Source organism: Misgurnus anguillicaudatus, chromosome 4 (assembly GCF_027580225.2).
Source record: "Misgurnus anguillicaudatus chromosome 4, ASM2758022v2, whole genome shotgun sequence".
In the NCBI taxonomy this organism is placed as follows: domain Eukaryota; kingdom Metazoa; phylum Chordata; class Actinopteri; order Cypriniformes; family Cobitidae; genus Misgurnus; species Misgurnus anguillicaudatus.
The window spans coordinates 18,160,065-18,176,218 of NC_073340.2; the positions used below are offsets into that span (position 1 = coordinate 18,160,065).

At 38.4% G+C, this 16,154-nt stretch overlaps 1 protein-coding gene across 10 annotated transcripts in view; it reads left to right on the forward strand.

Annotated features, from left to right (window-relative positions):
* Positions 1 to 16,154, forward strand: part of ep300a (E1A binding protein p300 a) — a 37,397-nt gene that overhangs the window by 15,214 nt on the left and 6,029 nt on the right. For 3 of the 10 annotated variants that reach the window (XM_073866859.1, XM_073866862.1, XM_073866861.1), the window contains exons 12-31: positions 2,093 to 2,178; positions 2,271 to 2,414; positions 2,517 to 2,954; positions 3,373 to 3,579; positions 6,110 to 6,284; positions 6,384 to 6,440; positions 8,398 to 8,516; positions 9,519 to 9,758; positions 10,011 to 10,099; positions 11,002 to 11,112; positions 12,498 to 12,554; positions 12,631 to 12,708; positions 12,811 to 12,878; positions 12,999 to 13,149; positions 13,614 to 13,760; positions 13,849 to 13,962; positions 14,513 to 14,678; positions 14,771 to 14,938; positions 15,021 to 15,182; positions 15,339 to 15,620. In XM_073866859.1, the coding sequence (XP_073722960.1) occupies positions 2,093 to 2,178; positions 2,271 to 2,414; positions 2,517 to 2,954; positions 3,373 to 3,579; positions 6,110 to 6,284; positions 6,384 to 6,440; positions 8,398 to 8,516; positions 9,519 to 9,758; positions 10,011 to 10,099; positions 11,002 to 11,112; positions 12,498 to 12,554; positions 12,631 to 12,708; positions 12,811 to 12,878; positions 12,999 to 13,149; positions 13,614 to 13,760; positions 13,849 to 13,962; positions 14,513 to 14,678; positions 14,771 to 14,938; positions 15,021 to 15,182; positions 15,339 to 15,620 (3,059 nt within the window). The remainder of the gene's footprint in view (positions 1 to 2,092; positions 2,179 to 2,270; positions 2,415 to 2,516; positions 2,955 to 3,372; positions 3,580 to 6,109; positions 6,285 to 6,383; positions 6,441 to 8,397; positions 8,517 to 9,518; positions 9,759 to 10,010; positions 10,100 to 11,001; positions 11,113 to 12,497; positions 12,555 to 12,630; positions 12,709 to 12,810; positions 12,879 to 12,998; positions 13,150 to 13,613; positions 13,761 to 13,848; positions 13,963 to 14,512; positions 14,679 to 14,770; positions 14,939 to 15,020; positions 15,183 to 15,338; positions 15,621 to 16,154) is intronic. The other 7 variants (XM_073866864.1, XM_073866867.1, XM_073866868.1 and 4 more) reach the window with 6 other exon arrangements.

Here is a 16,154-nt window from a genome sequence, read left to right on the forward strand (position 1 = left end):
CAATGAAATCCAGCGCATCAAACACACACGCAAAACTGCACTGCTACCCCAGATAATAAACTATATCCATTGTTTCCATAAGGCTGGCTTTCTTTTCCTTACATCCAAAAACACACTTTTTCATTTATGCCATTGTTGAGTTTTGAAATTAAACAAAGCTATCGCGTGATGTGATGTTTGTAAGTTCTAGCGTCTCCCGCTGATTGATGGGTGGGCGGGGTTTTCCGGGGGAAGTGCCCATAAAAAGAAGTGATATGTATTGAAATCCCTGAAACGTCAGCTGGACTCGTAATCGAAAAAACCTTTCAGAAACTTGTACAAACCCTGGTGAAGTGCATTCGGCACAGAAATACTCTGTAAGGGCTCAGTCACACCAAAAGCGTTTATGGCAGTTGCAGGCGCCTTTTTTGAATGATATTCTATGGGCAGGGCGCGTTTGCGCGCTGTTTATGCGCGCCGAGCGCCTTGCGGTTTTCTGCCGCCTGCCGCGCACGCGTTTTTGAAGGAGCGCTGAGAGCGGAGGAGCGCCTGACGTCATTCGCGTCTTCCATTGTCCAATCGAATGAGGGGAGAGGCGGGCCTTACGTTGTGGCGAGGGAAGTTTACAGTTGCTTTGAAGAACCGAACTCCACTCGCTCACTCTCTCCTGCGTGTTTGTGCTCCTCTTATCCTCAAACAAGGTCAGAGCAAGCGCCCTCTTTTTAAAGTTTCTGCTAATATGACAGTTAACAGCAAAAGAGCGCTCACGCTTCAATATTTGATTGACAAGACAACTGACTCTGTGGTTGCTTAGCAATATGAAAAGCCGCGCTGCACTGCTCTTTTTTAAAAAAGGCAGTGCGTCGCGCCTTGCGTTTGCAAGCGTTTAAAGCGCTTTTGGTGTGACTGAGCCCTAACACTTCCAACTGCTTTTTTGACACTTTGCCTACATTTAGCATGAGGAAACAACTCTATAACTGTGTTAACATTAACTGCGTTACATTCTTACAATGCAAACGTCCTAAGCAAGTACATAGTATTTATTCAAAGTTGTACATTTTAATTTTTAAACGATGAGTAACTCTTCATTCATCTTCAATACAGTATTAGATCAGCAGACAGAATGCAGCATATTTATTATTAATGAAAAACGTGCTCATTCTGAAATCTAAATAAAGAATCATACTTTAAGTACTGCATGTGCATGCAATAATTTGCTGGTTTTGCAGTTATGTTAAAGCCATAGAATATAAGTCTTCTTTACTTTACAAATTATTCAGAGAATATAGCTGATGGTGTAGGCTTTCAATGTCATAACTTTATCTACAAGTGTCATTACAACAGAATGCAACACACACACTCACCTTAACGTAAAGCCCTTATCCTGCCCGATTAAAACATAAACATTGCAAATAACATCAGAAGTAACAATTTACGTGTACACATCCTTAAAATCAATATTGAGTGACCGATACGCTCTAAACCTGGTGAATTTAAATCATGATTTTTAATGTAAGTCAATGACGCCCTCTGCTGGTTGGGAATACAAATATGGCGGCTCGAACTCTGCAGTGGCTTCACCTCTCGCTTTTACAATAAGCGTTCTATGTACAATCCAGTCATTTTATTTAGATCAGTGCTGAAAATACAAAATAATCACAATGGACATTAATAAAAAAGCAGTTTATGTCCTATATATTCTGTTTTGTATTTTGCTTTTGTAAAACATCTTAGTAATAGCAACATATAAATAGATCAACATGAAAGTTTCGTTTGGTAACATGTTTAAAAAAGATTTATCGTTCAGCTTTAGTTTAATTAATTGAAAATTAATTTCATGTTTACTTGGAGTCGTGTTGAACCATTTTACACATTTTGTTAGGGTTTTGGTGACATCACAGGTTTACTGGTTCGAGACCAGCAAGATTTTAGGGCTGATTCTAAACCAGGATCAGGGCACGGTTTTGTGTGGAAAACACAGCACGGTTCAAGATTGACTTCCAGAACTGGTGGAAAAGGGATAGATGTGAATTCACAATAAAAATCATGAATGAATCATGAATTTTATGATATATTAGCTCATTTTTTGATTTGTACCCTTTGTGCATTGTAGGGATGAATCCATTCAACCATATGGGAATGCAGTCCATGAGTCAGAGATCTACACCACCTCTTCCTCTCAGCACACCTCTTAACCAGGTGAGCACTGGGATTGTGTTACCTTCATACGTCACTGTTGAATCACATAGCAGTTGTTCTGGGTTGAATTCAATGTCGATAAACTTTTTCAGGTGAGCACTGGGAGGATGCCACAGCCAAATGCTGCACAAATGCAAAGTCAGTACATGCCATCTGGACAGTTTCCGGGTTCCAGTCCTCACGGTCCTGGATCTGTTGAGATGGCACATCCAGGAAATGATGGTGGCATCACTCAAGTAAGCTATATTGTTTTAATAATTGTGTTGTTTGTCTGACTTGATATTTTACGTTCTCATTTTTTGTGCTGTGTTTCTTATTTTTCATTATTATTTTGCCAGCAGGGGCAAATGGGTTCCTTGTCATCTCTGCCAGTTGGCAGTCCTTTAGCCCAGCCTGGGTCTGCCGGAGGGGCCGGCAGCGGGCCCTCGGTGGGCTCTATGGGTCCTAACAACATAGGTGGGCTCCATCCTCCATCCACACCGTCGCAGTCCATGAACCTTCCACACTGCCAACCATATTATCAGAATTCTCCCTCCCCGGGACCTAGCCGCACACCTACACCGCGCCTCATGTCTCCTTCAGGCCGGCTGGGCTCCCAGACACCCCAGCCTCATACCCCTAGCCTACCCCAGCCAGCCACGACTGGCAGTCAACAGCAGTTACCCTCGTCCCCCAGTTCTGACAATGTCATGCAGCAGGCATTAGGAGGAGCTTCACCGACTGTATCTCATTGTGGTCACCCTGCTTCAAATGCTAGCCAGCATCCACGCACTCCAGTGAGTATTACTACCTTAAAGGGATGGTTTACCAAAAAATTAAAATTCTGTCATTATTTTTTCACTCTCATGTCGCCCCATTCACCTCCATAGTAGGAAAAAAGAATACTATGGAAGTGAATGGGGTCCACGAATGGCTTGGTCACAAACATTTCTCAAAATATCTTCCTTTGTGTTCATCAGAACAAAGAAATGCTTACAGGTTCGTAACAACATGAAAGTGAGAAAATTATGACACAGTTTTCATTTTTGGGTGAACTATCCCTTTAATTTTAATATTACTTCATTTGTGTTTAAAGAACTAGTTCACCCAAATATTCCCCTTTAATTCTCACCCTCATGCTATCCTATAAAAAATTAGCATTTTGGGCTTATTTGTTTTTTGTACTTGTTTCTAAGTATCTGATCTCTCTTTCAGATGTCTCAAAAGGGTTCCTTAGCATTGGATGGCAAGGCTGCGACCCCTGCCTCTGTAAGCAGTACAGATGCCTCGTTTCAACAGGGCCCCTCTGACCCCACAACCAGCCTGGAGCCCAAACTAAAAGAGGAGGAGGACGATGAAGAAGCCATGCTGGGAGGAAGAACAGGAAAGCAGGAAGACATTAAAACCGAGGAAAAGCCTGTGGTAAGCGGTTACAAATGAGTTGTTAAATTAGGAGTGTGACGGATTACAAAACTCACGGTCCTGACCACATTACGTTTTTTGAGTCTTGGATCGGATCATTTTTTTGGGAAACACTGTCTTTATTGTATAGATTAAATATAATTTTTTTAGAGCTACAGAAGTGATTTTTTCGTTGTCTTTGGTTGTTTGATTAACATTAATGACACAGACTTAAGTAGGTTAATTGAGGTTACTGTCTCTTTAAGAACAAATAAGCATGGACTTGGTTTCTGACTTTTTATAGACAGTTTCAGCAGTAACTACATAAACAAGCGGATTTCGTGGTCAACATGTAACTTCCGGTAAACTCCGCTAAGAATAAAGAACAACAAAGTCCTTTTAAAGTAGTTTGTTTATGTAACAAGCAAAATAAACGCATAGATTACCTAGGAAAGTTCTGACGAGACGCTTAATCGTGTGTCCGATGAAATCGTCTGTACATACATTTGTACGTACCCTGTCAAGAATTGAAAGATTATATGTTCGCCTGCTTTTGGAAACGCGTCTCTCCGTGTATGCACTTTTGAGTGCACTTAAATGCGCGCACACTTTATATACGTTTTATATTTTTCCGTATAAATAAGGATTTCCGTATTTTCTGACCTTGGTGGGATGACCCGTCTGAATCGCGTAAATCCGATGAGTGTTTTTTTAGATTGGGGGGGGGTAATCACGCGCGTGTTGGATGCCCGTGTTGTTGCAAGTGCTGTCTCAGTATGCCTGCGTTGTCTGTATGCGCGCGCTGTCTTTGTGCACGAGCTTCGCTGTCATCCAACATGGATCCCAGACGTTTTCTGTGTTCTACGTCATACACATCAGGCATGAAAATCCCTCACCTTTCGGCGAAATTCGCCGTTTTGAAGCCAAAAAAGGTGACCCACGTGAAACGTGTAGATTCGATAAGAAAACATTTTCGGGGGGAGGGGGGTATGCGCGTGTTGTTTGTAGACGCACCCTTCCCTGTCATCCAACATGTATACCAGACATTAGATTTATTTGAGTTCATGCTGCGCTGCAAAAACCGACAGGCAGGCAGGTGACATCAAAGTATCACGAGAGCGAATCGAGATGTCATAAGGAAGTCTGCTTTCAAACGGCTCTCGCGCTACTTTGATGTCATCCGCATTTCTGTGTTCTTCGTCATACAAGCTTGTTGAAGATGCGTAGAGCGACTGCCTTCAGGATGTAAAGTCAACACAAAGCGCTGTAAAACTTTCATTGTTGAATATTAAGGCATCAATTAATTAAAACAACATATACACAGACTGACATTGCAAAGTGACCTAAAAGATTTTTTGTTGGAATGGACTTGAACGGATTATGGACATACTCCTCGCTTGTAAGTCACATTGGTCTAACTAGTCTACGGCTGTAAGTACTTAAATGTAAATATGGTGAAACTGCAAAATATTGCATGAAATGCTGTAATAAGAACATACTGACATACTGTTACTAATACTGTTAATAAGAAAGTTTACAGTTTACAGTAACATTTAAGCTATTTCAGACTATTTGAGCGACAAAGATGCTGAAGTGAACTGTTTTCAGTGCGCATACGCGCACAAACTCCAAAGCCCACGTGCGTTTCAAAAATCACGCAAACACATAATTTCTTTGGGCTTGACAGGAGATATGCGCAAAAACTATATTGTAATATCACAGTCTCTGCAAGTATTCTCACGGTGTTTAAGGGACAGTTCATCTTATAAGAAATGCTTATGTTTGAGTCATTATGTTAATCAAACTACAAGACAAAAGGAAAATCACTTTTATAGCTTTAAAAATATCAATTATATTTAATTTACAGAATGAAAACAGTGTTATATATTAATTTAATACCGTTTCTCTACCTAATCAATACTGTTAGATCGTCTTCCTGTATTTGTAACTTTGTTCTTTTCTATTTTATATGCTTGTAATTTCTTTTTTTTGTTCTTATTTTATTTTCCCACATCACTTTTTTGCTTATCTGAAAATTATTCAACCAATGACTCAAAAACCATAATGCAATTCATTTAACCAGTACTATATTGTAAAATTAATTCATTTCAAATTAGATGTAGGCCTTCAGGTCCACCTTATTCCAAGACCAATTTAAAATTTTATAACCTTGCGAGTGATAGTCAGATTATGGCAAAATAAAATTATTGCAGATGTAAAATAGTAAGGGAATGCTACTTGTTACAGCTTTCCACATTTATCAATCCATTTAATTAAACATGGTTTCTGTTGGTCAAATGTTTACATTTTAAATTTGAAATCTAAATTTTCCGTCAGAATTAAATAATTGAAATAATGGTCATAATGTATTTTCTGCGTATGTTATGGTGTGCATTTTGTTTCTGCCCACGTGAAGGGATGTTAAGTTCCTTCCTTCTTTTTTTGTCCTTGGCCAATCACATGCCTGTATTTCCCATTTTTTCCATGACTTATATAAACTATCTAATAACTTTGACTGCATGTAGTTTGACTGCATTCTCTTTGGCATCAGATAAAGAAAGAAGAGCCATTGAGTGAAGATTGTAAAGGTATGCCAATGGAGTCGTCATCTGCTCCAACTGGTGAGGATAAAAAGCCTGAGGTGAAGATTGAGCCTAAGGTTGAAGAGGACGGTTCAGGGCCTACACTTACCCACAGCTCACCTTCTGGAGTCACCAAAAAGAAAAGTATGTTCAAACCCTCATGTCAATTCTAGTTTTACACCTAGTGCTGTAATATGATACTTAGTTGCAGCGTTTACAGCATTGGTCCCTAATTTTTTTCAGATGATGCGCTTTTGAGAGAAAATAAGCAGCCCCATCACTCTATTTCACCTAAATGTGGTAATTGGCAAGAGTTATTGTTATAATATACATTTATTATCATACACCAATAAAACAGCTTGTGAATGAAAATAAAAATGATAATTTAATAATTGTCATAAAGTTGGAGTTAAATCAAAGTTATTAATATCTGCATTACAGTTATTATTGTTGACAAAGTTAGGTGAAATAGGATTTCAATATCTATTGTTCATATTATATATTTTTTTCTGAACCCTGACAAAGTAGTGGCCCAAATTTGATAGTTGTATTTATTCAAGAATTTTATCAGTTCTTTATCATCATAATAGCATACTTTGTAAAAGTTTGACCTTTCACAGTAATTTCTTAACGCTTTAAAACCGCTTAAATGTAACTCCACCCTTCCCTCATTAATATATGCAAATAGATGCTACATTGTGCAGTTTCAGAAACATAACTACTAAATCCGTTTTCACACAATGCATACGTGAACTGCATGTTTGCGGCACAAATCTTTTAGCGCCGATGTTGACATGTTACAGCCACTGATCTATATAAATGACTGGATTGCGCATGGGACGCTTGACGTAACAGCGTGAGGTGAAGCCAGCACAGAGTTTGAGCGGCCATCTTGGTATACCCAACCAGCAGAGGGCGTCATTGACTTACATTAAAAATCATGATCTAAAATGACCCCCTTTACAGCGTATCAGTCGCACAAGATTAATTTTTAGGATATGTGTATGTAAATTATTTGTTAATTCTGGTGTTATTTGCAATGTTTATGTTTTAATCGGGCAGGATAATGGATTTATTAAATCTGTGTCTGCTGCATTCTGTTAATGACACGGGTAATAACGTTTTTTTTTGACATTCAGCTACACGGTCAGCGTTATTTCTCTGAATGAGTTTAGGTAACTTGTAAGTTTAGATAACTTAATTACAAAACTAGCAAATTACTGCATGCACATACGGTACAAAGCATGATTATTTATTTAGATTTCAGAATGAGCACGTTTGTCATTAATACTAAATATGCTGCAGTCTGTCTGCTGATCTGATACTGTAATAAAGATGAATGTATAATAACTGATAAAAACGCAAAATGTACAACTTTCAGTAAATAAATATACATGCTTAGGACGTTTGCTTTGTAATAATGCACAGGGTAACTTCAGATATAAAAACGAAGACTAGTAAAGTGATGTTTTATCATTAAAATCTGATAACGTCCATTGATTTAATAGAACGTTTGGGTATACCAACATGCGGGGCGGTGGCTTCACAAGTGAGACATCATGCGCAATCCAGTCATTTATATAGATCAGTGGTTACAGCACTCACCCTGCATGTTTGAGCCGCACAGAAGCAGAACTGAAGCAGCTGTCCTGCAATCGTTTCAGCGCCGAGTCTGCAGCATCTATACATAATATCTATAACTACTCATCCAAGTGTTTAACTTATTGATAGGATTGTCACATCAGTGTTTCCCAATCCTGGTCCTCTAGTACCCCCTCCCAGAATGTTTTAGATGTCTCTTTATTTAAAACACCAGATTTAGCTCCATTCTGGAAGGAGGCTGATAAGTTGAATCGGGTGTTTTAAGTAAGGAGACATCTGAAACATTCGGGGAGGGCGTACTCGGGGACCAGAATTGGGAAGCACTGGGTTACATATTTTTAATATTGGAAACAAAGGCGATTTTAAACTGCAGGACTGAGACTGTCACCAATTTTATGGAGAACATACTTAAGAAAATTGTGTTGAAAGATGAATTTGCACACGGCTCGTCTTAAAACGTATTAAAAACACAACATAAACATATAAGCAACAATTAAAATCTGATAATCCCCACAGTGGAACTAAAAAAAGTAATTTACAAAACCATCTCAAAACTCTTAAAACAATTTTTTTTGAGTGAACTGGGTAAATAACAGTTTCACATTGTAAAAATAATGTGTTTTAGTAACTAATAACTTTCTCGATTTGTCATCAGTTTTCAAACCAGAGGAGCTGAGGCAGGCCCTGATGCCCACACTTGAGTCTCTTTACCGCCAGGACCCAGAGTCTCTACCCTTCCGCCAACCTGTGGATCCTTCATTGCTGGGAATTCCAGTATGTTTCCTTGTTAATTCAAGTTGTTCAAACTTAGAAATTTAGGTGCAACAAGTCATTTCAACTTTCTTGACCAGTGAGTAGTTGGTATAATGACAAAAACAAAGATGATGAATAGACTTAAAGGAACAGTATGTAAGAAATTTATATCAATTAATCATAAAATGGCCCTGATATGTCACTAGACATTAAGAAATCATTTTCATTTCAAATACTTATATCACCGACAACAGTGGTCTGGACAGGATATTGTCATTTAAAAAGTTGAATTGCAGCCCTCAACTGATGGTTTTTCATGTTTACGTTGTCATTTTGTGTATTGGCCACCAGTTGTGTGATTGCAGTACCAGCTTTAGCCACAAGTTTTGTGATTGCAATACCAGTTTTGGCCACAATCCTACATACTGTTCCTTTAAGTTATTACAGCTTTATTTTTATAATTTATAGCATCTTCTAACTAGTCAAAAAAGTTGTAATGACTTATTAATTCAAGTGGTTTAAACTTAAACATTTTAAGTGCATCAAGGAATTTTTACAGCGTACTTTGACATAGGGATGCATAACGATTAATTGCAACTAATCGTTTGCAGAATAAAAGTTTGTGTTTACATTATTTGTGTGTATCGTGTATAATTATTATGTGTGTATATATAAATACACACACGTACATACAAAATTGATATGTGTATGTGTGCGTGTGTGTGTGTGTGTGTGTATATTATATATAAATTATATATAAATATAAACAATATAAATATTTCTTAAGATATACATGCGTATTTGTGTGTATATATACACATAATTATTACACACCGTACACACAGAGATGTAAACACAAACTTTTATTCTGGAAACGATTAGTTGCGATTAATCGTCATGCAGCCCTACATTAATATGAAATTGTAGTTGTAGTCTATATTGCTGGTGTGACTCTGTAAAATGTCCTTCATAGATAAAGATCATACACTGATATTTAACCTTGTCACTTTTTACGAATCGCAGGACTATTTTGACATAGTCAAGAATCCCATGGACTTGTCTACCATCAAACGGAAGCTCGACACTGGCCAGTATCAGGAGCCGTGGCAGTATGTGGATGACATCTGGCTCATGTTCAACAACGCTTGGCTCTACAACCGCAAGACGTCACGGGTCTATAAGTACTGCTCCAAGCTGGCTGAAGTTTTTGAGCAGGAGATCGACCCAGTCATGCAAAGCCTCGGCTACTGTTGTGGGAAAAAGGTAAAGTTGGTCTTGTAAATCACTCCTCCGTGTCTACACCATCTTATTTGTATTAAGACAGAATAAGAGCAATGGCTTGTGGCTAATGCATTAATGATATTTAAGCCTGGGCTATGCTTTGTTTAATTTTTGGTTGCTGTTACATCTTGCCCACAGTCAGGTTTTCTGGCCTGCTTTGTGTAAGTTGTCATTTGTCATGTGCATGTTTCGCTTTTCAAAACATAAGCTCATTATTTTCTTGTTCTCTCACAGCTTGAGTTTTCTCCTCAAACTCTGTGCTGCTATGGGAAGCAGCTGTGCACTATACCACGAGACGCTGCTTACTTTAGTTATCAGAACAGGTAAGAACTGGGTCCGGTATCACCAGGACACGATCTGAAGGACCTATGTTGATTAAAAACACATTATTTACTAGACATGCATGTGTAGCTTAACTCGAATGAACTGCATAAAGTGAATTTACAGTTGTGCATTGGGATTGAAAAGCTTACCACCAATCAGTCTTTAGCCATTATAATATATTATGTATATTTAAAGATCTGGCATTTTAAAGTGTAGTCTTTTTTGGTACATATAAATAAAACAAATATTTCATTCATCAATGTTTTCATAGTATATCTTGAGCGAAATATACTATGAACCTGCACCTTTAAACTACAAAAGATCTGTGAAATATTTTCTTTTAACTTATAGTGACCTTTAAAAGATTTGTGTGCCATAAAAATACTTTTTTTTTTTTATTCTGACACCTTTTAAAATGCCTGTATCTGCTTGACATTGTGGCTGCCAACTTTTTTTCATGTTTAATGTTCTCATGTGTCCATGAGTCTCCCCAACATACCCCTTTCCTTTGCAATTGATTCTGCTCCTGTTTTGCTATAATAGTTTCTCATTATACATACAAATGCTAATCTGTGCTTTGCTTTGGCTCTCTGCTTGTCTCTGTTGTGTTTCTCCCTCATTGTCCTCCCATTTTCGTCTCGTCTAATGTTTTTCTTCTCCTCTGTACTTTACGTTTGTCGCGTCTGCTACCGCCTGCTTTCATCTGACCAATCATCTGCACCTAAATCCCTCCCTGCTCAAATTCCCTACCAAAAAATCCTGCATCATGATTGGCTCCTCTGGTGACGACCCTGTCCTGCGCTCCCCCTTTGGCCTGCCTGCCTGCTCTGTCCTGCACTGATTGGTGGCTGCCTCCATGTTGCTTCTCTGTGATTGGCTGTGGTGTTGCTGCATGGTGTAGTTCACCAAAATATGGACTTCTCGCTGACAGGTACCACTTCTGCGAGAAGTGTTTCAATGAGATCCAGGGTGAGAGCGTGTCCTTGGGAGATGACCCCTCTCAACCTCAGACGTGAGTATCTATGTTCAAAACTCATTCATAATTTGTATTGTTTTATTAAATACAAAAAGCCTCCCTGGCCAATTTCAACATAACACAGACTGACGTTACAGTCGGGATGTATGCCCCAACATTATATTACATTAAATGAATAACAATGTTGTTACAATGTTAAAGGGACACATTTTTCAGATCCCCTACAGTTAAATATTTGATTTTTACAGTTTTGGAATCCATTCGGTGCATTTCTGGGTCTGGCCGTACCATGTTCAGCATAGCTTAGCATAATTCATTGAATCTGATTAGACCATTTAGCATCACGCTAAAAAATAACCAGAAAGTTTTGATATTTTACCTATTTAAAACTTGACTCTTCTTTAGTTACATCGTGTACTAAGACCGACGGAAAATTAAAAGTTGTTATTTTCTAGGCATATATGGATAGGAACTATACTCTCTTTTTGGCGTAATAATAATCAAGGACTTTGCTGCCGTAACATGGCTGCAGCAGGAGCAATGACATTACGCACCAGCCGAAAATAGTCCCCTTATAACTTTCAATAGCAGGGGACTTTTTTGGGCACTGCGTAATATTGTCGCTGTGCGACGTCATTAATTAGTTACAAATTAACAAATAAATGAGTAAACTATAACCCCGCCCCCGATACTATTGTGTTTTGGCAATCTCAGGCTGACGGTAGGACGATCTCAAAAATGGGGCATATCGCCTAAAAATACTTAATCTCTACCTTTATCTGATAGAGGCTTAAACATAAGGTCTGTTTATGTCATGTAAGCTAATGTAATGTGAACCAGCCAATCAGAGCAGAGCTCAACATTATTATTTATGACCCTTGCAGATAAGGTAATAACAGATCATTTAATTCTGTGGACAAATTCTAGCGTTGCAAAAGGACATGTGAATCATTTTTGCACTTAATAAAGACACACAGCTTCTATGTAGACATGTGAATCATTTTTGCACTTAATAAAGACACACGGCTTCTATGTAGATCCCAGAGAACAATTTAACATTGTATCTATGCATTCTTTGGCACCTTTAAGGTTTATTCAAACAGGGACAAATTTAGCTCCTGGCTTTAAACATCTTGCTAGACATAGCAATGTCAATAAAGGAATGGTGTGAAAAATCCTGACTTATCTTGTAAAAGCCCAGACCTGAACTTAATTGAACACAATTGGGATGAATTGGAACGTTGATTGTTAGCAATGCTCCATCACTCCGCAGAATCCTTTAATACAGCCATGTTTAACATGTATTGGAGAGCAGTGAAATCTGTTTTGGAGGACAACATCTCCAATAATGCCCATGGATTTGAAATTAAATGCTCAAGAAAACCATTTGTGTAGTTTTTAATTTCGCAATTTTGTTTTAGATCAATCAACAAGGATCAATTTGAGAAGAAGAAAAATGACATGCTTGACCCCGAGCTGTAAGTAAATAAAACATTTTTATAATCATCCCTAGTCTTTGTTAAAATTGTAAAGTCTTATTTTTGTTTCTTATAGATTTGTGGAATGTATTGATTGCGGTCGTAAGATGCATCAAATCTGTGTTTTGCACAATGACACTATCTGGCCATCAGGGTGAGTTTCCCCGCATTAAAATCTTAACTAACTGTAAATTTTGTAAGTCATTTCTAACCCCAACATGTCTGTTTAAACTTTTGTGATCTTTTCCTTTCCAAGCTTTGTGTGTGACTGCTGTCTGAAGAAGTCTAACAAAACCAGAAAAGAGAACAAATATGCTGCTAAAAGTATGTGATCATATGTTTCAATAAGTAAATAAATATTTCTATAAATGTATTTTTGCACCTTATATATAAATCTATATTTTTTCAGTCAGTAATATTAACTATATTTTGTTGGACGTTCAGGGCTTCCGCAGACCAAACTAGGCAACTACCTGGAAGGACGAGTTAATGATTTTCTGAAGCGCCACAATCACCCAGAGGCTGGTGATGTCACTATTCGTGTTGTTCATGTCTCAGACAAAGTGGTGGAAGTCAAACCAGGCATGAAGTCCAGGTAAGAAATGTTGGCCTTAATGGGATCACACACCGACTCCGAAAGAGCATCCTGAAAGTGAAATGCTTGTCAAGTATGCAATGCATACTCGAAATGTGACACCTGCATTTAATCCATCCCAGTGAGTAGTGAACACACATGTCTTGGGATAGCAGCCTGGGGAGCAATTAGGGTAAGGTGCCTTGCTTAAGGGCACCACAGTCGCAACCTTCCGGCCGTGAGACTGGAACCGGTAACTCTCGGGGTTACACAGCCGACTCTTTAACCACTAGACTACAACTGCCTATTGTAGGGCATCCTAAAAGTCAAAACCATTATTTTCTACAAATGTACACATGCTGATGTTGTGATTTGTTCATGTTGATTTATAGTGTAATATATTACAAATATCAGTTCATTATAATGCTGTAAGGAAGAAGAGTGATGTTCCATGGATTTTAATAGTTGTTCATTCTTTTTCCCAGGTTTGTGGATAGTGGAGAGATGGCAGAGTCTTTCCCATACAGAACTAAAGTTTTATTTGCGTTTGAGGAGGTTGACGGTGTTGATGTCTGTTTTTTTGGGATGCACGTACAAGAGTATGGCTCAGACTGTCCACCCCCTAATCAGAGGTTAGACAAATGCAATTGAATTGTTAACTAATTAAAATGTTCGTAGACCAGTAAGTGATAAGCCACTCCCCTTTTTTTTCTGCTATAGACGGGTTTACATATCCTACCTGGACAGTGTCCACTTCTTTCAGCCACGCTGTCTGAGAACAGGAGTGTACCATGAGATTCTTATAGGGTACCTGGAGTATGCCAAAAAACAGGGGTAGGTGGATATATACTACTCCTTTATGTCAGCAGATGGCATATCTTAGGGACAGTAAGTAGTGTTTTATTAATCAAAATCAATGTCTTTATTTAATAAATATGTCCTCGTTGGTGTCAAATGACCTCTGCCAGTGATCTAACTTTTCTTTGTAAGCTTAGAATTTCTTCTCTTTACTTGCATAGAACGGGTAAGTCCAAGGAGGCTTCCATGTCGTTCCACCATACTGATAAACTATAATAGCATAGAGGGACAAAAAGCACTAGCCTACCAATGCGTTTCCACAATGCGTTTTCATTCAAAACACGTGAACCAGCTGAGATCAGTGATTACATAACGCTACCGTAGTTGCAACATGCATTTCGAAAAGCGAGGCGCTAGAGAGCACTATTCATTTGAATGCAAAATAAAATTTTACCACTAGATGGGGGTAAATCCTACTTATTGTCCCTTTAATTGAGCAGATGGCTGGATCTTTAAGACCAGTTTCTTTGTCTTTTCCACACATGCTGACTTGCTTTGAACTTTACTAACTTGTGGATGTTTTTAGGTTTACCACGGGACACATCTGGGCCTGCCCTCCTAGTGAAGGAGATGATTACATTTTCCACTGTCATCCTGCAGACCAAAAAATACCCAAACCTAAGCGTCTGCAGGAGTGGTACAAGAAGATGCTGGATAAAGCTGTAACAGATCGTATTGTGCATGACTATAAGGTGCAGATTTGATTTGTAGATAAATTATATTGAAATATTGTAGAAAGAGAGGAAAAGTAATTTAAATTGCATTTTCTTTTTATCTTTTACAGGACATCTTCAAACAGGCAACAGAGGATCGTCTCACCAGCGCCAAAGAACTGCCTTATTTTGAGGGTGATTTCTGGCCTAATGTGCTTGAGGAGAGTATCAAAGAATTGGAGCAGGAAGAGGAAGAAAGGAAGAGAGAGGAAAACAGCACGTCCAATGAGAGTGTTGATGTCAGTGTTTAAGATTTCACTAACAACTTCTGCTCCTTGTAAATGTGCATTTTCATATAAACATTTCTCTTTGCTTCCACAGACAACGAAAGGTGATAGCAAAAACGCCAAGAAAAAGAACAATAAGAAGACAAGCAAGAACAAGAGCAGTTTAAGCCGAGCCAACAAAAAGAAGCCAGGGATGCCAAATGTGTCCAATGACCTTTCACAGAAACTGTATGCCACTATGGAAAAGCACAAAGAGGTATGAGGAGAGAGCTTAAACCTTTCAGAAATTGAAAACTTGAAAGTATTTACATACAATGATGGTGATCACACTGCCATCAAATGTGACTACTGCGAGAACTAAACATATACAGTTTTGTTTTAATGGTTTTCCCCATTTTGTCTTCTTTATAAGGTGTTCTTTGTGATTCGGCTTATCGCTGGGCCCAGTTGCAATGCTCTTCCACCCATTGTTGATCCGGATCCTTTGATGGCTTGTGATTTGATGGATGGTCGTGATGCCTTCTTAACACTCGCACGGGACAAACACTTGGAGTTTTCTTCAATGCGACGTTCCAAATGGAGCACTATGTGCATGCTGGTGGAACTGCACAACCAAAGCCAGGATCGCTTTGTCTATACCTGCAATGAGTGCAAGCACCATGTCGAGACTCGCTTTCATTGCACTGTGTGTGAGGTGAGGACTGCAGGAGTTTACCTGATTTCAATCATTACTAAGTTTTTTTAAGACTGCAGAAAATTTCAGCACATATTGAATACTAATAATAAGAATACTGTTTAAAGCGTTCCAAATTATTATGCACATGCCATTTTTGTTTATTTTTCCAATACAGTCCAATGCAAATTTAATTTTACCCTCAACAGTTATATGACAGTGTGGATTTTGTTATTTATTTTGGTGTAGCAGCATAGACAAACATCATTTGTTTCAAGTCAGAAGTAGTTGCATTTTCTTGCTGTTCAATTTTCTCTTTTTACATAATACAACAGTATCGTATTTTCCGGACTAAGTTGCTTCGGAGTATAAGTCGCATCAGTCAAAAATGCGTTTTGAAGAGGAAAAACATAAAAGTCGCAGTGGACTAATTCGCGTTTATTTAGAATTTTTTTTCACAAAACCCAAGCTGAAGAACAGACATTTAATCTGGAAAGGCAAGTTATTCAACTAAACAATAGTACACAGAACAGCAGGCTGAATAGGTGTCCGTAC